General features: G+C 46.8%; 2 protein-coding genes across 11 annotated transcripts in view; one reads left to right on the top strand and one right to left on the bottom strand.

The window, feature by feature from the left end:
- Window positions 1–4,730: 4,730 nt before the first annotated feature.
- On the top strand, window positions 4,731–12,919 carry HYI (hydroxypyruvate isomerase (putative)). Its single transcript, XM_061632665.1, has 8 exons — window positions 4,731–5,213; window positions 5,988–6,099; window positions 9,242–9,356; window positions 11,046–11,124; window positions 11,541–11,590; window positions 11,917–11,986; window positions 12,222–12,356; window positions 12,636–12,919. Exons 1-8 carry the CDS (start codon window positions 5,015–5,017, stop codon window positions 12,707–12,709), a joined length of 834 nt encoding a protein of 277 aa, XP_061488649.1. The 5' UTR covers window positions 4,731–5,014; the 3' UTR covers window positions 12,710–12,919.
- A 695-nt stretch (window positions 12,920–13,614) lies between these two features.
- The window catches only part of SZT2 (SZT2 subunit of KICSTOR complex), an 89,596-nt gene continuing 77,923 nt past the window's right edge, over window positions 13,615–25,287 (bottom strand). For 6 of the 10 annotated variants that reach the window (XM_061632659.1, XM_061632661.1, XM_061632655.1 and 3 more), the window contains 13 exons: window positions 24,585–24,710; window positions 23,660–23,862; window positions 23,127–23,220; window positions 22,871–22,951; window positions 22,178–22,252; window positions 21,555–21,602; window positions 19,399–19,612; window positions 18,593–18,776; window positions 16,376–16,498; window positions 15,491–15,980; window positions 15,138–15,254; window positions 14,621–14,689; window positions 13,615–14,229 (listed from right to left, as the gene is read on the bottom strand). In XM_061632659.1, the coding sequence (XP_061488643.1) occupies window positions 14,086–14,229; window positions 14,621–14,689; window positions 15,138–15,254; window positions 15,491–15,980; window positions 16,376–16,498; window positions 18,593–18,776; window positions 19,399–19,612; window positions 21,555–21,602; window positions 22,178–22,252; window positions 22,871–22,951; window positions 23,127–23,220; window positions 23,660–23,862; window positions 24,585–24,710 (1,968 nt within the window). In that variant the 3' untranslated portion in view covers window positions 13,615–14,085. The other 4 variants (XM_061632662.1, XM_061632656.1, XM_061632664.1 and 1 more) reach the window with 2 other exon arrangements.

The raw sequence follows: 25,287 nt of genomic DNA, 5'->3' as shown, positions 1-25,287 counted from the left end.
GCCTCGTAGGGGTGGGGGACAGCTCCCATTGGCACCAGTGGGCCTTCAGGGAGGGTATGCCATGACTGAGGTGATCATACTTTGGACACATAATGAGAAGACATGATTCATTAGAAAATAATGCTGGGGAAAACAGAAGGGAGTAGAAAAAGAGGAAGGCCAAACAAGAGATGGATTCATTCCATAAAGGAAGCCACAGACCTGAACTTACAAGATCTGAACAGGGTGGTTCATGACAGATGCTCTTGGAGGTCGCTGATTCATAGGATTGCCATAAGTCGTGGTTGACTTGGAGGCACATAACAACAAACAAATGCCACGACTGTCCACCTACCAACTTGAGGACAAGCAGACAAGGACTTACTCCACAGTGTCATCCAGAGCAAACAAGCTTCCTTCTGCTGTGTTGCAGAGGTTTCCTATTCACTTTAGGTGCATTTAGATTTTGTTTTTCATAATTTTAGCCTCTCTGGATTTCTATATATTTTCACTGTATATTTCCTCCAAATTGCTGTCCCTCACCCCATGGCCTCCAGTTGGTCTTTCACTTCTTTTAACAGTATTCCTCCTTAGAGTGTATTTTCAGGAATGCTTTCCTGTTACAGCTTCTGAGTTATTTCACTGGCAGTAAATTGACAAGCTTACAAGCTTTCTCCCAATATCAGAGAACAATAGTCCAACCTTTTATGGTGCTGAAAGCAACATAGCACTTGCACTAAATCAGTTCAAACAATATATTCCAATCTCAGCAAAGCTTTTATGCTAGTTACATAATTACACAGCAGTTATCCTATCACTGCAGGGGTTCTCATACAATGTTGTAACGTACCTCCCTGAGTCAAGAAGGAAATTGCTTTAACCTCTCTGAGGGTAACACAAAAGAATGGCTGATTACTTGTTTGTCAGTGCTTACTCAGCTCAGACTAAGAGAAAACAATGCCCACAGAAAAGGAGGGCAGGCCCTTGGGGTAATTTAAGGCCTTATTCCCCCAAGGGCATCAGAGAAGCAGGGAGTGCACAGAAAACAGAGACTTGCCATATTGCAGAAGTCGGTATCTTAATTAGCCAATAGGACTGCCTGGGGCCAAGCGCTGGGCTGGCATACCATAAGCATGTTAGCTAAGGAAACCTTGGCCTGCAAACAAAAGACGCTGTCCTTTTCATGGAAACTGTGCCCACCCTTTACTCTGCCCTTCTTCTCCAATAGGCTGAAAGAAGGAACTAAGAAAAACAGGAGTGGCTGTTAGCAATTATCCACATATATGTGTTCTCTCTCTCTCTCTCTCTCTCTCACACACAGACACACGCACGCACGCACGCACGCACGCACGCACGCACGAGAGAGAGAGAGAGAGAGAGAGAGAGAGAGAGAGAGAGAGAGAGAGAGAGCAAAGTCTCTGGATAATCCAGAATGAATGGGCACATTCATGGGTGGTTGCTATTTTCTGCTATTTCCCCCTCCCTTATACTTGCCACATGCTGGGAGTGGCCTTTACATCCAGCTGGGCTGCTGTATTGGCAGCAGGCAAGCAAGTAGACTGCTAAGCAAGAGGAAAGGAAAAACAAAAGTGGGAAAATTGGTGTATGGGCCAACTGGCAGTCATCCGTGAGCTGAACTGAACTCGGGTGTTGCCAGTTGCCAACCACAGCCATATAAGCTCCCTGTATAGTTAATTAGCACAACAAAGAAAGTAAATACCCTCACATACACACAATCGCCTATGTGTATGTGCAGCTTGCTGCTAATTCTGAACTGCTGGAGAATCTTCACTAGTAAACAAATTACTTCAATAGCCTTCTCTGAAAGAGATTTATTTATTTATTTATTATTTGATTTATATCCTGCCCTTCCTCCCAGCAGGAGGCTACATATATGTAGGGAGGCTACATAAACGGGATCCTCCTTATTTAGATCACCGTTTGGTGACAGTCCAATAATAATGTTGTAAATATTCACACCAAAATCCAAGTTACATTTTGAAGCAACATCTTGGTTATAGTCCTTGCTTCAGGTTATAGAAAGTTACTGTTGTGCATATGGAATTTCAGGAACATGTGATGATTTATATGTTCTGATGTATGAAATGAATGCACAAAATGGTAAAATGATGTCTCTGGAATGGAAAATCACTTAATAATTACATTTTTCACACCATCAGGTTTGCTTAGTGAACCCCCAAAAAGATAAAGGTAGAGAAAAGATTAAAAAAGAAGAAGTTATGAGGTAAACTAGTGAACTGATGCAGAGAGCTAGTATCTGAGAAAGTTGTCAACAATTTAAAGAGAGGTTATTTAAACTTTAGGTGCCCTAATAAAATATGCAGATGTAGGTTCTAGAGGGCACCCTGGATAAGATGACACAAGAAATGCCAAGCTGATTACAGGAGGATGCAAAAAAACAGAAATGATCTCAAATATGTATTGGGATGGGCAGGGAAGAGGACTTACTGGAAATATTATGAGGAATTCCATTGAGGGTCTGCCTACCTCCAGGCATCAGATGCTGGGGGCCAAACAACAGAGGAAGGCTGTTGCCTTTATGCTTTATGGGCTTTCTGACAGTATCTAGTTGGACACTGTGAAAAACAGGATATTGGACTAGAGGGGCCTTTGCACTGATCTAGCAGGTCTCGTCTTCTGGTTCGGGTTAAATTCTTTTCTGATTATACAGAAAACAGAGGGATTTGGCTTATGTAAAAAGGCCAAGCCGACGGACAGCCTTATCTCATAGGCCAGCTTTCACCAACCTGGTGCCCTCCAGATGTTTTGGACTACAGCTCCCATCAGTCCGAGCATAGGTTGGCAAAGGCTATTATATTATGTCTGGTGCAGACAGCAACATGCATCACCATAGCTAATGGCAGGTTCCTGTTCTGCTAGCTGCCTGAATAAGTGTTAAATCAGAAGGAAGGGAAGACTAACTGGGAAAAGGGCAGGAAAAAGAGGTACAAAAGTGTGTGTAGGTTTTGTGCTGTCTTGAGGGGGAATTCCATGTTTAGACAGCCATTAATTGCTGCTGCCATGAATCTCCTGGTCTGTCATTTGCACTAGCATGGGACTGGCACAGTCTTTATTTAGATCTAGCAATACCAGCTGTTTGAATTGGCAAACATTAGCAACACTCAATCTTCAATCTGGAAAAACTGAAGTCTTCAATCCTCACCCTTATTATGATGCACCCCAAACTTCCAGGGGTCCTGAACTATACTCCAAGAGACTTGCTCACGTACGGTATGCAGCAATCACAAAAAGGGGTCATATCTCCCTAGCACAGCCCCCATTTTATCCAGAATAGCAGCAATACTTCTGCTTGTGCTGAAGGAAGAAAAAGGTGGCCAATATAAAGCCTTAGGCAAAGCAGAGGAACCAGTGCCCCAACAGTCATTCCTGTCAGTTCTGGGTAATGAATACAAGGTTTCTGGGATGCAGAAATTCACTAGGGATTTCAATGGATGGTTGGTGGTTGATGTATGAGGCAAGTTAAATTGGTATCAATAAATACTAACCCTGGAATGACGTTCTTTAATTATCAGCACAGATTATACATCACTTCAAAGCAAACAAACAGCATGCATCGGGCCACAGAGGAGTCGTGTGGAAAATGCAAAGCAGACGCTGGGCACAGCAGTGCCGCAGAGCAGCTAAGAATTGCAAAGTGCATGGTTAGGAGGATGTGTGTAATCTTCTTGCAGGGTACTGAGCAAAAAACCACCTTAAGTTCAGTCTCCCCGTCCATGCCTCTGAGATGTCCTTGACTTTGAATATATTTGGATAAAAGACTGAAGGGGTGGAGGAGGTTCAGATGTAGTTTCTGGCAAGGAGCTGTCTTTTACCTTGCCTTGTAGTGCTTGGCTTGGCTTGCTTGAGCTGTGTGGATCTGCAGGTCTTCCTGTGGGCTTCCTTCCTGCTTGGAGTGCACCACAGTCTGAACTGCACAGGCTGACCTCATTACATGTACAACTCCAGCTTTTGAGCAAAGAATGATTTTGGATGGATTTAAAAATCAGCTTAATCCACCATGAATTTGTCGTTAACTACTAGTTGTGATAGCTGTGTGCTACATTCAGGACCAAAGGCTCTGAATACCAGTCGCTGGGGAAGTAGCAGCAGGAGGGCTATTGTGCTCATGTTCTGCTTATGGGAATTTGGTTGGCCATTGTAGTAAACAAGATGCTGGACTAGACATGCATTTGGTGTGATCCAGCAGGGCTCTTCTTACCTTGCTACTGAAGATACAGCCAGGACTGAGAAGATGGGATTTAAGAACGCCTTTTCTTAGGAAATGGTTTCTCAAGCCTTTCCATATGGACGATACGATTATCAGAGAGAAGGGGAATGCTGGACAGATAGTAGCCTTGCCTATGGACTTGCATAGTCCATCGACACCCTAGGACAGAAGTAGGATGAGAATCGATGGACTACGCAAGGGAAACAATACCTTGCCGTCATCTCCCGGCGGGGGAAAATAGCAGAGTAGAACATAGGTACTTATGGCTAGGATAAATGGAGCGCCAAGGGGGCAGGGAGAGGATTTTATACAATAGAAAGTTATTTTCTTTCTTTTGATCCGGGGAAGCTGTTTTTTGGGGGGGAGATTTGCAGCTCATGATGGGGATCAGGCCTCTGAATACAGATGTTCCAACGGCTGTGACACGTGGTCTCTGGAGTACCAGACTGCGCTGGAGTGGGTGGAGGGGCAAGAGAGCTGGCACGGAGCATGCGAAGGCCCCGTCGTGGAAAGAATGTGACCAGCAGGGCTTACGCCTCGCACTCGCACGTTCTCAGCGCAAGTTCCGTGCTCATTTACTCCGGCGGCAGCGGCGCCTCTTTCCTAGATGTGGCGCGTAGCGGAAGCCTAACAGTGGGCTGCGAAGGGCACTTCGCCTCGACTCCTCCCCTGCTGGCCTCGGGCGTAGGCGCCCCCTCGACTCCTCCCCCAGGTGTTTGAGCTGGGCCGCAGACGGACGCTGGCCTGTTCGACGTGCGTTGATCGGCCCGCTTTTCTGTCTCCACTATGGCCCCGCTGCGCTTCGCCGCCAACCTGGCGTGGCTCTTCCAGGAGCAGCCGACGCTGCCACAACGCATGGAGGCGGCTGCGCAGGCCGGCTTCCGAGCGGCTGAGCTGGGCTTCCCCTACGCGTGCGGCGCCGCGGAGTTGCGGGCGGCGGCAGAGGGGGTCGGGCTGCAGTTGGTCCTGCTCAGTACCCCGCCAGGTACCCAACCGAATCGCTGGCAACTAACCCCGCTCCCCATAGACATAAGATCCCTTCTCCCCACGGACCCGGCCTTCTCCGATGAGCTGAATAAAAGACGCCAGCACCTCCATAGGCACTAATTACGACCGGGGGGGGCGTTTCTCATGGAAAGGGGTCCTATACTTGTCTGGCAGGCAGGAAGAAATCAATAGGTAGAGCTTTCCTGGGTCTGCGAGACTTTACGGGAACAGGAAACCTCTTTTCTGCCTGTAGGTGTACAACTGTTACAGGTACAGAGCCTATGGCCGTTTTTTTTAAGTTTGTAGTCTTCACCTAGTATCAGTTCAGACTTACGCTACCATTCTGTTTTACTCACTTTTGCAGCTGTTGAACTTTCTGTCACATCTTTTCCTATTTTTGGGTATCACTCTTGACACCCAGGATAATGAACATCATCACTTTCTCCTCTCCCTCCACTGGATACCCCTTGCAGGGACTTAGAGATAAAATCCTGTTCAATTTTCGCACCTCCTGTAGTCTGCTGTAGTCTCTGCTGTCTCCTGCACTCAAAACTGTGGTTATTTCAGCTACCATAGCCCTAGTAGGAGTTAGAGACTTTCTTGCTTGCCGAAAACTGAGGTGATAAAGTTGCTTGTGCCTGTGACCTCAACTGCATGAGCATAGAAGCCATTTATTGTCACATAAGGCAGCAGGGATCACATATGGCACACACTTCTTTACTTTTCCAACCCAACGTATCTTACAGGAGACTATTTGCTGCTCTTTCCCCAGGAAACCAAGAGAAAGGTGACATGGGCTTAGGGGCACTGCCTGGCCGCCAGCCTGAATTCCGGGAGGCCCTGGCCTTGGCTGTGAAGTACGCCAAGGCCCTGAAATGTCCAAGGTAGTATTTTAATTAGTTAAGATATATATTAAACACAGTATCATCCTTATGCCATGGTACTCAGAATAGAAGTTGTTAACTAAAGGAATAATCAGGATTGCCCCAATGGCTGCTGTGTTATTGAGGGATCATTTAAAAGTCTCCTCATTGCTGCACTTGGAAGGTGAAGGGATATAATAAGCTAGTGCCTTGCCCCTCACACACTCATGCAAAAGGAGACCCTTTTACCTGGGAAGAGAGCAAAGGACAAGTGGATGTGTCTGCCTCATTGTTACCTTGTCTGTGAGCAACCTTGATAGCAGTGTTGAGATAGAGAGAATCAATTGCTGTCGCTCTCATTGCCCATATCCTCCCCTCTCCCCTCTGGCTCACTCCACTCTCACTCTTTGCTAAAGGTAGGAAATGAGAGTAGCTTCCTTCACATGGGCTAAGGAAGCAGGCACAGGATCCAGCCCCTTGCCATAGTTCAGTGTATAGGGTTATCTTTTCCTTGCATTATGCTACGACTCACTCACACAAGGAAACAGTGGAAGTGTTTGCACCCTAAATCTTGTCACAGGCACTGGATTTCCCCACAAAATGCATCTAATGTACTACAGCCACTATGCTACTGCAAGCCTTCCCTTGTTCATAGCAGCTTCTTGTGTTACAATTTGCAGTATATTGCTTGTGTGAGGACAGCCTTTTTAGTACAAAAATGGGGGGAAAAGATAAAGGCAGAACATTGGTGCAAGGGAAGGGAGACTTATAGGAAGTTAGTTTCTGCACAGTTATGCATTATTTGGGAGGGGCAGTTTTAAGAAAGATGGCTTGGTGGACTGAAAGTGGCAATTCACTCCAGTCATAGAGAGAAGCATAGAGGAGGAAGAGAAGAATGGCAGTGGCATACAATGAGCAGCAAAAGGAAATAAGGGGATACAGGGGAAGAGAAAGAGTCCAAAGTGTTGGGTGATAATAGTAGAGATCCAGAGGCCGCCTTCGCTTAATGAATGCATGCATTCTTTCCCAGTTGTGACATTTAGAGCTCCCATAGCCCTGGTGCTGAGAATGGCAACTCTGATAAATACTGCTGGTAAAACTGCTAAGAGTAGTTCTGTGTAAAAAGCTTACTTATGCATTCACCAGCTAAAACACAATGTAATAAAAACATTTTTTCAATTTTTAAAGGCTTTTTTTTTTTAAGACAACAGTGGCATCTCTAGCTGTGAAGCAATCTGTCTGTTACTGTAAGGCAAGGATAGGAAACCTTTCTGGCCTAGTGAGCCAGATCTTTTCTCTCCTCCCCCCCCCCCCGTGGGCCAACTCTGACACATGGGTGGAGGTCACCTAGCTGTCAGTCATCTGATGTTACAACAGCAACAGGTGCCTGATGGGTGGGCATGCCTGTGCACCTGTCAAAGTTGACCTGTGGGGGCAGGGGTCTGCTTTGCCAGGTAACGTTCTGGCAAAGCAGCATCTAGCAGGATTGAACCCTCTGCTCACCAGCTGATGAGAGGAAGATTCAATTCTCCTGCTTGCAGGGGTCAGCTTTGGCAGTGCATTCACAGTGGTGAATGCACTGGTGAAGCAGCACCCAGCAGGATTGAACCCCACCCATTCACTGACATCAGCTGATAGACAGGTGGGTACTGTTTGGAGGAAATGGCCCTTGGGCCGGCAGTTCCCCACCTCTGCTGTCAGCCATGCCCATTGGGGGAAGGGCCATAGCTCAGTGGTATAGCTCAAGCCTTGCCTGCAGGAGGTCCCAGGTTCTGTCCCCGACAGCTCCAGCTGGAACTGGGAAAGACCCTGTCTGAAATGCTGGACAGCTGCTGCTCATCAGTGTAGACCGGGGAGAGGAGCCTCCAGGCCAATCAAGGCCCTTCAGGGGGTCCCATTTAGACCCCAAGGCCATTTCCCTGAAACCATGCCCACCTCCCAACATCACTAGTGACATCAGTAGATGGGCAGGAGGACAGGTTTAATCGTGCCTTAGCTGCGCAATCTTGTTCCCAGCAAGGAATGATCAACAGCCAAGGAGCAGGGATTAAAGTCCTGCGTGAAAGCACTCTTTGAAGCAGCATGAGTGCAAGCCACTTTAAAGACACTTTTATAAAGTCTTTAAGAGCTCCTGCACTCCTCCAAACAGGAGGAAAGCCTTTTAAGTCTCCGCAATCAGAGGTTTAAAGGGGGCGTAGGGATGACTTGCAAAAACTTTTCCTGAGTCTCCCCATTGAATTCTTTGTGATCAGGGTCTTAAAGGGGGAGAGGAAGGCTTGGAAGAGGCATGTCCCAACCTCCTCCCTCCCCCTTTAAACCCTGATTGAGGAGACTTAGGGGAAGCTGGCAGGTGGATTATTTATTTATTTATTGCATTTATATCCCACCTGTTTTCCAAAGAGCTCCAGGTAGCATACATGGTTCTCCTCCTAATTTCATCCTCACAACAACCCTGTGAGGCAGGCTAGGCTGAGGCAGTGAGTGGCCCAAAGTCACCCAGTGAGCGTCGTAGCTGAGAGGGGATTCAAACCTTGGTCTCCCAGGCCCTAGTCCAACACTCTAACTGCGCCAAACACTAACTGTCATAGATCATGAACCACAGAGCAGTCCCACTGAAATCAATAGCCAAAAATCATGACCAACCTAAGTCTATTCATTTCAGTGAGTGTACTCTGGTTTGATTACCACCTGTTAGAAATTCCATTTATTTACAAGCAACACATGCATGGAAATGGTGAAAAAACACCCATCTTTCCTACCAAACTGACTGTGTGTGTCCAAAATGGTTGTTAAAAGAATATTAAGGTTCTATCAATCTGCCTACAATGATGTTGCTTATATGGCCTGTGGGTATTGTTTGTGAGCTAATAACCTAAGTCAAGCTAGGTGAGCACATATTAAATAAACCAACTATAATTGGTATAATTCTGACACAGAATTCTAGATGCTCTTGTTATGGCTACTCCAGATTGCAGGTGATAGCCTGACCCAGTTGAAAGGAGATCACCTCTTGGCCTCTGGGCAAAATTAAACTGGGCATGAGACAGCCTCTCATTGCAGTTACAGCATATCACTAGCGTGGATGCCTTGATTTGAGGGCAAAAAGCCATCGGCAACACTGTTTCTGTCCCTCTTCCATCCTGATCCAGCTCTGTACTTATAGAATCCACCTTATGGCTGGGCGAATTCCTGTGGGTGTTGAGAGAGAGGCAGCGTCAGCGGAAATGGAAGCCACCTTCATTGAGAACCTCAGATATGCTGCTGACATCTTGGTTCAGGTAGGGGCTGGGTGGATACTTACTAGTCAGTAGCCTGCATTGCTTCGTCCTAAGTGTCATAAGAACATAAGAAGAGCCTGCTGGATCAGGCCAGTGGCCCATCTAGTCCAGCATCCTGTTCTCACAGTGGCCAACCAGGTGCCTGGGGGAAGCCCGCAAGCAGGACCCGAGTGCAAGAACACTCTCCCCTCCTGAGGCTTCCGGCAACTGGTTTTCAGAAGCATGCTGCCTCTGACTAGGGTGGCACAGCCCAGCCATCACGGCTAGTAGCCATTGATAGCCCTGTCCTCCATGAATTTGTCTAATCTTCTTTTAAAGCCGTCCAAGCTGGTGGCCATTACTGCATCTTGTGGGAGCAAATTCCATAGTTTAACTATGCGCTGAGTAAAGAAGTACTTCCTTTTGTCTGTCCTGAATCTTCCAACATTCAGCTTCTTTGAATGTCCACGAGTTCTAGTATTATGAGAGAGGGAGAAGAACTTTTCTCTATCCACTTTCTCAATGCCATGCATAATTTTATACACTTCTATCATGTCTCCTCTGACCCGCCTTTTCTCTAAACTAAAAAGCCCCAAATGCTGCAACCTTTCCTCGTAAGGGAGTCGCTCCATCCCCTTGATCATTCTGGTTGCCCTCTTCTGAACCTTTTCCAACTCTATAATATCCTTTTTGAGATGAGGCGACCAGAACTGTACACAGTATTCCAAATGCGGCCGCACCATAGATTTATACAACGGCATTATGATATCGGCTGTTTTATTTTCAATACCTTTCCTAATTATCGCTAGCATGGAATTTGCCTTTTTCACAGCTGCCGCACACTGGGTCGACATTTTCATCGTGCTGTCCACTACAACCCCGAGGTCTCTCTCCTGGTCGGTCACCGCCAGTTCAGACCCCATGAGCGTATATGTGAAATTCAGATTTTTTGCTCCAATATGCATAATTTTACACTTGTTTATATTGAATTGCATTTGCCATTTTTCCGCCCATTCACTCAGTTTGGAGAGATCTTTTTGGAGCTCTTCACACTCCCTTTTTGTTTTAACAACCCTGAACAATTTAGTGTCGTCAGCAAACTTGGCCACTTCACTGCTCACTCCTAATTCTAGGTCATTAATGAACAAGGGTCCTGCTTGCGGGCTTCCCCCAGGCACCTGGTTGGCCACTGTGAGAACAGGATGCTGGACTAGATGGGCCACTGGCCTGATCCAGCAGGCTCTTCTTATGTTCTTATGTTTAAGTTGAAAAGTACAGGTCCCAATACCGATCCTTGAGGGACTCCACTTTCTACAGCCCTCCATTGGGAGAACTGTCCGTTTATTCCTACTCTCTGCACCTACTCAACACTGATTCTATATGGTAATAAGAGCCCTTCCTGAGCGCCAGCAGCAGAGAGCTCAGCATAGGCAAAATGGCCTGCTCAATGAAGATCCAACCCAATTATCAATCAAGCCTGGGCAGCCAACTGCAAGAGGGCACAGAAAAGAAAAATGTGTGTGGAAAGGGGAGCGATTAGGCACTCAAAGATGGTGGCAGTAGTTAGGAAATTAGCCAGAGAACTGGTTATGCTGTTGCCAGAGACAGTGCATAATATGAAGGAGGGGAGCTGCCCACCAGCAAAACCTTTTGTCTCTTGCAAACCATAAGGCTCTGAGTAGTTATTCTTCCATTTCTCTGGCGATTCAGGAAAATCTGCTTGGATTAGTGGAGCCTATTAATAGCCGGATTACTGATCCCCGCTACTTCTTGACTACTCCAGAGCAAGGTAAGCCAAGGCACATGACTTTTTCCCTCTTCACAGGTGAGGATTGCCCGAGGGCTGGGGAAGCCACATCTGGAGGGCCACAAGTGCTTTAATCCCTGACCATTGGCCTTGCTGTCAGGCTGATGGGACTTGGGAGTCCAGCAACATATGTAAGGCCACATGTTCCCCTCCCTTGGTGTAGAGCAGAGGTGGCCACTCTGTGGCTCTCCAGATGCTGCTGGACTACAGTTCCCATCATCCCTGACCATGAGCTGTGTTGGCTGAGACTGATGGGAGCTGTAGTTCAGCAGCATCTGGAGAGCCACAGAGTGGCCACCCCTGGTGTAGAGGTTACTCCAGTGCAGGAAAATGGGCACTGGGACTCTAGGATGCCAGACCTACAGCCAAATCACTTGTGAACCTGTATATTCCTTCAGCTGCTGCCATTTTGAAGAAGGTGGGAAGCCCCAGCCTCAAGATGCAGCTGGTGAGTCTCACTTGATGCATTCTGGCCCCTTGGCTGCAAGGGGGATGTTGGGCTTTGAATAGTTCTGTCATTGGTTGGTGCAACAAGAGACCCACCATAGAAACAAGGGGAAAGGCTGAATAGCTTGAATGACTGGTCTATGGAGGCTTTCCGAACCCAGTGCGATCCAGATGTTTTGGACTCCTAACTCCCATTGGTCATATTGGCTGGGGCTGACAGGAGATGTACTCCAATGTCTAGAAGGCGCTATGTTGAGGATGGCTGCTTTAAACACTATGCTGACGTCTAGGCTTGCTATTCTGTATATTGTAATGTGTATTCCACAGGACATTTTCCACTGCCAGATCATGGATGGGAACCTGACTCAGAACTTGGAGAAATATTTCCCAATTATTGGTAAGACAGAAAAGGTCCAATTGTTCCCCAGTATTCAAATTTTCTGCTCCCCAATTTAGCCAACATTGATTTCAAAACCGGGATTCCCTGCATCTTGGCATTATAGAGGTAGCTAAGTGCTAGATTTAGCTGCAGCATGGGCACAGCTGTAGTGTCAAAAGAGGATGGTTCTGGATGGGACAGGACTTAAAAGCCCAGTCCCTCATTCATTTCTGATGCCTTCTTCCTCCTGCAGGACACATTCAGTTTGCCCAGGTACCAGCACGAAATGAACCCGATAGCCCTGGAGAATTAAATTTCCCTTACCTCTTCCAGCTGCTGGAGTCAATGGGTTACAGTGGCTACGTAGGATGCGAGTATAAACCAAAAGGCAAGTCTCCCTTTATCCTAGGGGAAAGGGAATGAGGGAAGGTCTTGCTATGTGTACTGGAGTGTTTTGGTGGAGAAATATAGCCTGCTGCTGTAACACACAATTTCTCTGCTGGTACTACTCATTCCAGAGAACCTGGAACTCGGGCTCTGCTTTCCTACAGCTGAGCAGGGGCTTCACAGGTGCTAAAACAGCTCCTAGGCTTGCAAGGAGGGGCTCAGGATGGCTGTCTACCTTGTATTCCTGTTTGAGGAGTATTGTTTGTGGATTCCCTTACAGGAGACACATTGCAGGGCCTGGGCTGGCTGCGCTCATACTGGGAGAGTCATGGTCTACTAGATAGCGGAAGCTAAGGGGTTAATTCAGCAGCTGAACAACTGGAATGAAGAGCATCAGAGGTGGAATAAGAAACAGTGATGATCACTACATGCCAACAGAGAGAAAAGCAGATTGAAAAGGCCACCTTTTTGGCAGTGGCTCAACCACATAAAATGTCTTTTTGTCTCTCTCTGGGCACATGTCCACACCAGGATATTGCCTCCTAATAAAATTAAATGACATTGTTGGCTTTTTTAGTGTTGTTTGCCCCTTAAGCCCCAGAACGGCTAAGACTCCACTCCTGTATCACTTTTATGTTACTGAACAGCCTGCATTCCTGCCCACTGTCCTCCCATTGAGACACGTACCCTACTTCTAGAGTGCAGTTTGTCTGCATTCCCATTTCCACTATCTCATTGCAATTATAAGAGTTGACCCACTAAAGGAGAGAACAATAGGTTTTCACCCTAGGTCACACTAAGCAATGATGATGGCATGCCTCCTCGGGAGCAGTTTGGTGCAAAAGAAGAAAGGGAAGCCCTGTCTTCAGATTTAGCTCTGTAGTACCACTTAGTGGCGCCAGATGAAATTGACCAGATTACAAGGGACATCCAGTCCGCTAGTTTTTACCTGCTTTTTCCTTGTGCTGCTGCGTGTATTACTTGTATTCATATGGACCATCCTGAGCTGGTTTGGGATACGTTGCTTAATACTTAAAGGCCTTACATTAGAGCATACAGCCTGGGGAGGCATAAATGGCATAATTCACCTGAGCCTGAACATAACTGCCTTAGAAAGAAATCAGTACCTCGTCGAAGCCTGGAATAAGAACCTGGCAGTGGTCCCTTGCATCCTGGCAGAGATGCTGTTTTGGCAGGTTGGTGGGAACCTACACTGCTTCTCGCCAGGGATTAATTCAACAGCTTGTGGGGAAAGCTATGACAAAGTATTTTTACTGTTATAGTTAATGATCCGTTTTATTTAATTTACTGTACATTCACTTCATATAAAACATTCCCATCATTGTGTAGCACCTTCCCGTTCAAACCCATCCAGTGAATCACTCTAAGCCAGGCCAAGTCAGCAGCTCCAGTCGTCTTTCAGCCCTGGCACCAAGGAGCCCAAGGGAAGGTAGCATGTCCATCCACATGCCTCGTCCGGTAGTTTTTCTTGGGGAGAGGTGTTCCACCTTTGTGCTGCATTCCAGTCTCTGGAACAGTCCCATTCCCTTAATTATTCTGTTCAGCCTCATCAGAATTCAAGATGTGCTGACCTCTTATTCACCCAGCTGTAGCATGACATCACCCACACTCTGTGTGTGCACGCCTGCCACCTGCAGTACCATCTTTATTCCAGTCCTGACACAACTGGGCCTGTGCAGCATGACCCAAGTGAAAGGAGCCAACTGACACTAGAGCAGCCCTGTCCAGAGGTTGAAGCAAGCTGTGTTTATGACGGATTCCAGATGGTGGTATGTAGACACCAGCTGTGGCAAGGGGCTCTCACTGTTCTGGGGTTGTACTGGGAACGGTTCCCGAAAAACCACAGTCAGACTCTGCAAAGAAAGATAACTGAGTTAACTATTGGCACCTGCCGATAGCAAGGCATGGGGATTTAGCAACATATGCTTAGCAACAAAGCTCCCAGACAGCCTTTTCTTAGGCTGAAAGAAAATGGCATGGCTTTCCAATTGCTATTCAGATGGGCTAAGTTCAGGTCGGACAGTCAACAGTGCCATGGTCCAGCATAGGAATGGGGGGACAGAACTATTACAGTACAGCAGCAGACATTCAAAGCCAAATCAAGGCACCTCATGTTCAGCAGCCCCAGGTGCTGGAAGCTTATTTCCTCTGTGCTCAAAAGGGTTTAAAACTATATTGAGTAATCCTGAAACCCCACTGCTATCTCCCTTTCCCTGCTGGCCTACAAAGGAGAAAGGTTCTTACTGTTTTTGCTGAATGGGAATCGAGGAATACAAGCACAAAACAGTCTGTGAATTTTTGATTCAGGACGACCTGTGGAGATGGGCAAGAGTGCTGCATCAGGAGGGAATCCGCACATTATTGTGATACGCAAAAGGAAGCAAGGCATTGGCATTTCTTTCTGAGGGTGGGGTGGGGCAGACAGGAGAAAAGCACTTTACAGTTGAAAGTTTTGCGGTGGGGGGGGGGAAGAACCAGAAGACCTACAAGCCTTCTAAATTACACCCCCCAAACAAACTCAAATCCTGGGCTGAAGCAGCCTTCCAGTAAGCAACGGCAGCTCCTACTAAGGGAAGAAGCCTCACTCTAGAAGGGCTGCATATTAAGATCTCTTTCCATTATAGAACCAAGGGAAGCTGGCACTGGTTAATGAAAATGCCAAACCTGACCAGGCTGAATGTTCAAGATGGCTCTTGATTAATTTATGGGCAGCTAGACTGAAGAGGCCCAGGTAGACAAAATGATGGTGGAAGAGCCTTACCAGATACTGGGTGCCAGCATCTGCATTCTGGAAATGGCGGCAGCTCTGGGGAAAATGGCTCAGTAGCACCTTGATAAGACTCTGATACCAGGAGACTGTCATGGTGAGGAAGCAGCTCTGTCGGGAGGAGAAAAAAGGAAGGAGGTAAGCATCTGGTTGGCTACTGAGAGAACAGAATGCTGGACGAAGTGGGCCTTTAGTCTGATGCAGGAGGACTCACACTCTTAAGTGACCTGTAGGCTGTGCCACGCAGAGGGGTTTTGAGAGTGTTTTCTGCCCTTGATGGGCTGCAGTGTGTTACAAGTGTGTAAGCACACAAACACCCCTCCCTCTGACTCAGCCCAGGTACTCACCAACTGGGGATCGATGTCCGCAATGGATTTCCTGTGCACAGCATCCAGCAGCTCCTCGAGCTCCCCAAGGGAGAGCTTGCCCAGCTTCAGTTTGTCGGAGGCAAGAGGCTCGAGCAGGAAGAGCCGCTTCCAAAGGTTGTCACGGCGACAGTGACACTTGGCAAGCTGCACCATGTTGCTGAGCTGCTTCTGTGCAGCAGCCACCTCAGAGGCCAGAAGTGGAAACAGTGGAGATGTATAGAAGAGGCCAGGGCCCACCTTGACCTGGGGACCACCTGCATAGAACTCGCCACCATCCTCCACCTCCTCCCAAGGCTCCGGCACTTCCTTCCGCTGCCAGCCACCCTCTGCTGTCTCCCAAGCTGCACGTCCCAGAACCGGCTCCAGGCTCTCCCGCTGTAGGCGTGGCAGCTTTTTGAAACGCCGCATGTCAGCAGTTAGTCGTGGAAACAGCTCCCGTTGGCTTGTCATGATCACATAGAAGTGCAACCTGGGAGGAAGTACAGTTGCCATTGCAGCTCATGCCACCTGCTCACCAGCAGCCCCACTCCGATATAGAACCTCTTCCTCACTCTCACAGACAGCCACTCTATACCAATAATCTGAAGTCCTCCGCCGCACGTCTTTGGTATATGTCAAGCAGTGCCTAATTTTGACTTGACTGCCCTTGATCAAAACTCTCAGAAAGGTATAAGAAAAGTACTGCATTTGCACCAGTTGGTTCACGGCAGGTCCACCCCACCCACCCCGCCCTCCAATATCTGCACAAACTCCATTGGTCTTCATCCGCTACACTGCATGTCTGAACAGTCAAGACTGTCCAGCATCATAAGTGCTCCACAAGCAGCTTTGTCCCCACTTGTAATTGCCCAGCTTGACTCTTACCGTAGCATATGTCGCTCTGCCTCAGTTTGCTCCTCAAAGGGAGCAGCACTGTGGTACACAAGCATGGACACATCAAAGTCGTCGTGGTGACGCAGCCCCTCTGAATCCTTGTAGGAGCCCGAGCTGCAAGCAAAGAATGGTGTAAGGGGTTTCTCTGTGGAATTAGTGGGTGTGGAGGGAAGAAAGCAGCTACAGTCCTTTTGGCCACAGCATGGACTACAGTCAAATAGGCTTGAATTGCAGCAAATAGTTCATCTGAATCAAAAATAGACACCATTGCTTCCTAGAAGTGAAGGAGAACAACAGCAACATTATACTTGTGGCTTGACTCACTATCACTGTAGAAGGCTTGTGACATGCTGCAGCGTCAGACTTATGTGACAGCTTTTGCATTTACAGCATCATTGCTACATGGTACAGTTTGGATGAAGAAAAATCAAAACATTTGGGGAGAAAAGTCATTTTTAGAATATGTCAAAAGGCTTGGAGTTGCAGGATATAATATAGATCAGAAAGCCCCTTGATGAGCCTGATACAAAGGCCATTTTATGATAGGTCATCAGCCCAGGAGTGTGCACCCCAGAACTAACATCTGTAAACTATACGCCCATCATGTAGCATAACAAGCTTTGTATTTGTGTCTTTTGTTATAATAATGTTTGTTTGTTTGTTTGGTGAACAAATACTGGTAACTGCAGCAATGTGGCAATGCAGAAAGCTAGTGTTTGCAACCCCTTCCTCCTGTGCTAGAAAAGGTGTGTATACACAGGTATTTTATATAAGAGGAATGTTCCACATTTGAAATTTCCCCTCATCTTGGCTCATCTCTGAAAGCTCAAACCACTGTGTAACTGAGAAAAAGTACTACGTTACACAGGGTACAACTGGCAGTTAAATTGATAAGCAGGGTGTTCTGTCATGGAGAGCAAATTTGGGAAACCCATGGGTGTCGCATATCAAGGACTAGACACCAAAGGACTAACCAGAAAGGGTTGCTATTTGGGATATGCCAGGTACTTGTCCCACCTATGGGAGATTTAAAAGCTAATGCCACCTGGAGGAGACTGCCTGGTGCCTAATAAGCAGGCAGGCATAAACTGGGCTTACTTGAGCCTTAACTGGAGCCAGTGGGGCTGCATCCTATTGCAAGAGAAGTCGACAAACTGGATTTCTTTTGAAGAGGATAAAGCACCTTGTGGGGACTGGGATGCTGGTAGGAGCCAATAAAAATGTGGCACCTAAGAGTAGGTAGAATCTGAGGGAGGAAAACAGTTATTGATAATCTGAAAGCCAGGTTGCTCACATGGGATTTCTCAAAAGGATCAGAAATTCTGTGTTAGCAAAAACACAAACACACTCTCTAGAGCAGCCTTTCCCAACCAGTGTGCCTCCAGATGTTGTTGGACCGCAACTCCCATCAGCCTCAGCCAGCATTGCCAATGGTCAGGAAAGATGGGAATTGTGGTCCAACAACATCTGGAGGCACACTGGTTGGGAAAGGCTGCTCTAGAGGCAAATGTCTTATCCATATCCTCTCTACGGTCAGTTGAGAAGTAATATGAGAGACCTAATAGGTAAAAATTAGATAAAGACTGAGATTAAAGATTATGATGATGATAGATTCAAGTACTATGTACAAATAAAAACCCCAACATTAAACTGCTCTGTGTTGGAGAAGGTTACCATGCATCTGAGAAAGTAGATTCTAGTCTACAAAAGCTTATACCATAATAAAATGTGTTAGTTTTAGTCTTTAACTCTTAAGCCCCTCCCCGAAAAGAAAGAAATGTCTTATGGCACTTAAAATGGAAGACTCTCCATATCAACTAGGTATTGATAGTTTTACTTTTTCAATTAAAAATCTTTTTTTGAAAATGTGTAAAACAAACGATCCATTTGCAGTAATCCAAAATGCATTTTTGTCACTCCTGGATCTAATGGGTTAGTCCCAGGTAGTGCAGTCTAAAGCCTTAGGCAGAGCCTATGTTATTTAATTTTTGTGCAATGCCTAGTAATGTTAGGTGCGTCATAAAAAAAAGGCAATATTGCTGCAGGCCTGTCAGAGGAGATATCCCTGATGATCTTTTGAGTGACAGAGTAGGAAAAAAAACACTTTATCTTGCATGGCACATGGAGTTTGGGGGCGGAGTCATGGGCAAATGCTGGTAATTGGTACTGAAACCAGAGCTTATCGTAGCAGCCTGAAAAATCACTTACCTGTTCCAGATGGAGACTAGGGCATACTCATTTTGTTCGGGGCCAGGGGTCCCCTTCTTGCCCTCAGTGCTAGTTCCTGGTCTGACCATGCGTAGCGGCTTCATATGATAGGTGCTGGCATGGTCAGTTATATAGTTGTACAGTTGGTGTGCTGTGATGGTGTTGGTAGGCAAGGCCAGTGCACCTGTGGGAGAAGTGGAAGGATTATCATGTTTTGTTTGCTGAAGGCCATACAATTGCTGGGTTCTGGATGTCCAAGTGAGGTGCAGAGGCCTATTTGCTATGCAAGACATACCTAAATGAATTTCTGTTTTTGTTACATGAGTATAAATTCTTTATTCCTTTAAGTCACTGTTGTATAGATCCTTTTTACTTTCATGTTTTTTTATTTTGTATTTGTGAAACCAGATACCTTTAGTAATTTGGAATGAAATATGCTAAAGTAGTGTCAGTGACAATGGAATTTTATGAATCCCCACATAGCCATGAAGCTCACTGGGTGACCTTGGGCCAGTCACTGCCTCTCAGCCTCATGAAAACCCTATTCATAGGGTTGCATAAGTTGGAATTGACTTGAAGGCAGTAGATTTACATTTTAAACTCATTGCAGGTAGGACCTAACTGGTTTAGACCTTAAGATTACTAAAGGTATGCAAAGCAAAAAGTGTCTTATAAACAGATGATGATGATGGGACCCTTTTGATTCCCCAGAATGTAAACCCCCTATTGGGGCCACAGTAAAGGCTCAGATGCATCTATAGAGCTACTGTCAACTAAAGGCCTCAAATGCCTCCAGAAGCTCTCACCTTGAAAGATGTGATTGCGTCCAAATTTGGGGATGTCGGGGTGCTGGGCAATGAAGTCTTCTAGGAAGCTGGTGAGGTGATAGCCTTGTCGCAGTGCCATATGGGATCCAAGTAGATACTGATGCACAATGCGTAGATGGAAATCATAGCTGAATGAGTGCACATGCATGAGATCACGCACCTTGTCACACTCCTCTGTGAAGAGCATAGAAAGCTGAGAAGAGAGAGATCAGATCTGAAGATGGCAGAGTAGTGAAGTTTCACTGCTGTTGTATGGTGCTAAATGTGAGGTCAGGAAGGTACAGAGAAAAGAAGGAGGTGATGGAAGGAGCCTGGTTGCCATATCATTCAGCACTGATGGACCTTGCCTGGCTATTAAACTGCATATTCCGTCAGTTGCAGGTAAAATTGGCACAGTGATTCCTGGGCTCTGGTTTCCTGGGGTCACCTCCTTGCATCTGCCAAAGCTCCTTTCAGAGGGATCCTACAAGGAGTCCATCAACAACACAGGGGTGACCTCCCTTGCCTGGACAGGAAACATCAAAGCTGCACTGTTTGTAACCAGTTTAAACTATCTCTGCAACCTTTTAAAAAAAAAAACCCTCTTTCGACCCAAGTTCTTCCAAAGGGAAAGTGGATACAAATAGGTAAAGTATAAAGTTTTGCAGAGCTCTGCTGATGTCCTGTCTCTTGGAATTAGGGAGGACTGGGATGGGGGGACTCTCTCCTACAGAGGACGATAGTGACTTGTCTGATTTGCATAGCCGTCCTTACTGGAGCAAGTGGGAGGACCAACCCATTTGAGGATACCCTTCTCCACTGTAGGAATGCTGCCTCCTGTAGTTCCTGTCTCAGGAGAATTAGGCACAAATCCTATACAGCTGGGCAGCACTGTGGCTGTGAGAGAAAGACCATACATAAATATCACAGTGCATCACACCAAACAAGTGTGGAAAATGGAAATGTTACCTTTCCAGTGAGTGCATCTCCACCATTAGACTCGGGGAAGACTGAGTTCAGAATCATGATTTTGAAATACAATCAGGATAAATTTAACCAGTCACAATGGATCTGATAAAGAGGTGTTTAAAATTCAAGTAGTCAAATACACAAGTTGCCTGGTTCTTCCTCAAAGGAGCATATATAAGGCTTAAGTGAAGGTGCTCTGTGAGTGAGGAGATAAGGCAACTTAGGAGCTGCTGGCTTGGTTTAATTCAGGAATAAAACATATAAATGGAGGCAGTTGCCTAAGTGGGAACAAGAACTTGGAAAAACCTGCTCTTAACAAGCTGATTAAGAAGTATGCAGTTCCTGCAATTACAAGCAGGATACATGCATTTCACGCAGTCCCAATGGTATTGCCAAGTGCAAGCATTTTTGTTGTCTTTTCCTACTAGTGCTTCTATTACTAAGAATTCCAGCTTCTCTCTTTTTTTAAAAAAAGGGCAAGCTCTTACATCTGCAGACTGGAAGAATGTGATTGAAAAGTTTAAGGCAGCATCTCCTAAATGTTCAGAAAAATGTGGGTCTTGGAGATGTCCAATGTGTGTCCAGTGTTAAAGTGGCTTTTAAATATACTTGAAAAAGTTCACCGTTTCTCCCCGTGGATCAGACCCAACTCCTCTCCCATTTGCCATTATCCCATGAGCCCCATTCCTCTTCCTCCTCCTCTATTGCAGTTGAGACAGAATATGGCAGCCAGACATGGGTTCATGGCCTCATGAATGAAAACTAATGCATCCGATCAAATAATCTAATATTTACATAATTTATTCCATCTCCCATGAAGTTGTAGCATTTGAGCATTTTAAGTTGCAGGATTTTTTTTGTAGTTGACTAGAGCCCGATTTAAAGATGACAGTCTCTATGAAGAGGCCACTGAAAAGGGTTTTCTCATACTGGTACTCAATGCAGCAGGTATGAAGCATTCTGTCTCCAGAATGTTTCTGGTGTCACTGGAATTCAGGATATCTGTGGGTGTCTTCAAGGGTACTACCCCAGAGCGAGGAGGTAGCAAGTTATTCTTGATGGAAGGAATGGCACTCATTAGGATTGGCTTTCTGCCCTCCTGTGCCCAGTGCCATGGACTGGCTCCCCAAAGTGCAATAAGAGGTCTAGATGAACCAGGAGTAGGCATGGGCAAACTCAAAACAAACCCGAACGGGAAGGGAGGGTGTCCTCTCATACTCCGTCCTCTGCTCCACCTAGTGAGACAATAGAGGCTGTCTTTAGCAAGACACTCCCTGGAAGGCCTTGTGAAGGGTTGTTGAGCAGAAGCCGCAGTATGCAGCAGGAACCAAGATGCACTCCGTTTCAGAAACCAAAGTAGAGAACTATGCTAGCTGCAAAATTACTGCTCGAAAGGTCACCAGTCCTACCTCACAGGACGGGTGCCAACTGGCACTTCCAGTCCTCTCATATATACAACAGTAGGGGAAGCTTCTCTGACTAGATCAAACATGTTCAGATCTTCAAGAGAAGACCATGCCTTCTATTATTCAGAGACTCGGGGACCATGTCCAAGGCTTGAAAAGGCCGTAATGAACAGTGTAGCACAGAAAGGATAGTGGTGACAATCATTTCTCTGTGCCACAGCACAAACAAACATGATGGTCAGGATTCCGAAGCCACAGCTAAGGGAAAAATCTGGTCTTACTGAGTCTTCAGACTCAACTAGTACATCCCCTCAAGCAAATCCATGCACATGTATTTCGATTTCATCTTCTATATCCATTCAATTCTGGCCCCTTGGGCAAGTGAGAGAACATAGCGATATTACCTGTGAGTTGACAGTCTGGCCCATGGGGATTCGTGAGCACTCCAGTGCATATTGCTTGACACAGAAATAGCAGCCCTAAGGAGAAGGGCACTGGGTGAGATACTGGCTTCCACCTGCCCCTAACAGCCACAGATGCTGTGATGTGAACTACTGCTTTAAAAACCCACTTAAAGGTGGTATCACTGTCTCCATCCAGGACAAGCTATCTCAACCTACAGTAGGGCCCTGCTTCTCAGCTTTCTGCTAATACGGTGCCAGCGGGGCGATTAGCTGGAGCGGGGGCTGGAGCTCCCCGAGCTCCAGCTGATCTCGCCAGAGGAGGGGAAGGTCAGCTGTAGCGCACTACGGCTTATCTTCTCCTCTTCTGGTGCAATCAGACCCCCGCGCTACAGCTGATCTTCTCCTCCTCCGGCGTGATCAGTGGGTTAGGTTCTAGACCCCCGCGCTACAGCTGATCTGCTTTTTGGCGGGGGTCTGAAACCTAACTTGCCGTATGAGTGGGGCCCTACTGTATATTCTTTCCCCTCTAGTGCGTGCCAGATCACTCCTGGTTGGCCATATCCTTACCTGGCCTCACCGCACCCAAAGCTAATCTCCAGGATCAACTGGTCTATGGACTCTTGCAGTGGCTCTTCCCACTTGAACAATCTGGTCAGGCCTGTTCTGTTAACACGGAAGACAGTTTCCACTCACCTGGAAAGCCAGTTCCATTAGCACAATGCCCCCAGGCAGAGCTCTTTGCAAGTGGTATGTGGTGACAGGAGGACTGGTGCTCTAGAAAAAGAAGAATTGGTGCTGATATGATGCAGGAACAGCTCTCTGGTACAAAGGGGACCATTTGGTGATGCCTAGGAAACATACTCCAGCCCTCTCTTAAATTGTTAATCTTCCCTCCAAAGACCAGCGCATACGGGTCGAAGCAGCCATGCCAGAATATCTCCCCGCTCACCTTTGGGCTCCCATCAGCCTTTGGCCTGGTGTATGAGAAAGAAGCCCGTGCCTCGTTGCCCATTGCTGCCAGAGCTCTGATCCGGCTGGTGCTGCTGAAAACCAGAAGATAAAGAGGGAGAGGAAGATGAAGGATCTCCAAGGATGTCCTGACCACATTTCTTGATGCAAGAGATTAAAAACTGACTCAGTTCCTCAAGTGAACACTCCAGTGTATTTCCTTTTTAAAGACAAGCGTCCAAGGAGCTCCCACTGTCTGTTCTCCAAACAACTTTCTGCAAGAGTTCCCCAAAGCATACATGCCTATGCCATGCACTGCTCTCCCCAAAGCATCATCATGATTGTTATTATTATTTTTTACCTACCCTTCATCTTAAGGTCCCAGGGCAGGTTACAGTAATTTAAAAATACAGAATTAAAAACAGTTTAAAATACATTACACTCACAAGAACAGGGCAAGTCATACAAATATCTTGTCATCATTCCCCTTTTTGTCACGAACTCCAGACTGCCCTCCGGTCGATTCCCACTAACCTGCGGGTGGGTGAGGCTGGGCGCAGCTGCACCAGGATGAAGCCCATGCTCTGCAGGTACTGGATATACTGTTGCAGGAAAGTGTGACACAGCTCCAGCAGCCAGGCCTCATCTTTGGTTCGACACGGCAGCCCCTCTGCAGAGTCACAACTGTGGCTGCGGTCCCTACTGGATGCTGTGGAGTCATTTGAGCGGTGCCGCTTCTGAATGGCAAAGGAGCAATGATGAGAGAATGGCATTTTTCTCAGAGAAGGCATGAGAAAAAGGGCCTGAGAGGAGGGAAGGCTAACCCCATGTTCAGAAGCCTGATGAGGCCCTCCAAGCAAATTCACCCACACACACTCCCAAGACCCCACTGAATTTTGCAGTGGCAGCAAATCCAGATGGAGAGGCAAGCCATCCCCTCCCTGGCCATAAATGAGCAGGAAGAAGAAACCGCCTCCTCAGCTGATCTGCTGGGCTCCTTTAGGAGCAAGGCGGAACATAAACTAACTAAATAAAATGTGTGTTGTTTTGCAGCCCCAGGAATGTTGGGTGGAGAATAAATGCAGTTCTTGAGCCAAAAAAGATTAGCCACCCCTCCCTTAGAGTGACATTTGGGCCTTGGCTTTGCATCAAACCCAATCCTAGGAAAGAAACAGCTTTGATAAACTTGGGGATACGCACAGAGTAAGGGTGTCCTGCCTCACCCCACCTGCAGCCCCACTGGTTAGGAGATGCTTTCCTCAGTAAGGCTCCCAATTCTGTCACCTAATTCTGCCAACCTCTTCTGACTGACTAATGGGAAAGGCTTCTTACATGTGTGCGTGCCTGCCCAGGGCTACCTCCTCCTGGACCTCCTGGAATAGCCAGCGAGAAAAGAAATATGGGAGGAAGGAATACAGAACTATGAAGGACTCTCTTCCCTCCTCCCCCCACACTTCACCTTCCCCTCCGGCTTGTTCTGCTGGTCAGCCAGAATCTGCTGCCGGAAGGTGGGATCGAAGAGCAGTGGTGTGGCACAGTAATGGACCAAGCGTGATGATTGCTTCAGGGTTTCCAGATCTGCAAGCTGTGCACCAACACACACACAGAGGAGGTAACTGCAACATATCTCCAGGCTCACTCCATATAGTTATACTACCCAACAGAGTCACCCCCAGCCACATAAAACCTTCTGAAGAATGAAAAGGGGAGCTGGCAGAGAAGCACAGTGATCATGAGCTCAGTTCCTAAGGATATTTGCTGGCCATAAAAAAAATGTAAGCATGCCACAGAAAGCTTGACCGCAGAGCTCAGAGCAATGACCTTGTAGTATTTAGCAATTATGTTCATCTTTTCATTTCAGGATAACACGAGATTGAGTCTTGCTCCTGTTCCCCACCCCATTGCCTCAATTCGGAGCCTACCTGGTGCAGACAAGGTTTGCAATCCAATCCACACTGAACCCAATGGAGCTTACTTCTGAGTAGACATGTATTGGCTTGCAGCCTAAATCTATTGTTTTTCTTGCACAGTAGTTTCAGATGAAGTGAAGAATTAACTCAGGTGGGAAACCTTTTTGGTTCCACAGGCCAGATCCTTATCAGGATCTGCCTCATGGGCTAAATTTGATGGGTGGGGTCACCCAACTTCAAAATCTCTTTTGA

Source organism: Rhineura floridana, chromosome 6, assembly GCF_030035675.1.
Source record: "Rhineura floridana isolate rRhiFlo1 chromosome 6, rRhiFlo1.hap2, whole genome shotgun sequence".
Lineage (NCBI taxonomy): Eukaryota > Metazoa > Chordata > Lepidosauria > Squamata > Rhineuridae > Rhineura > Rhineura floridana.
Note: the sequence above shows the minus strand (reverse complement) of the source record. Positions and strands in the feature narration are given on the sequence as shown.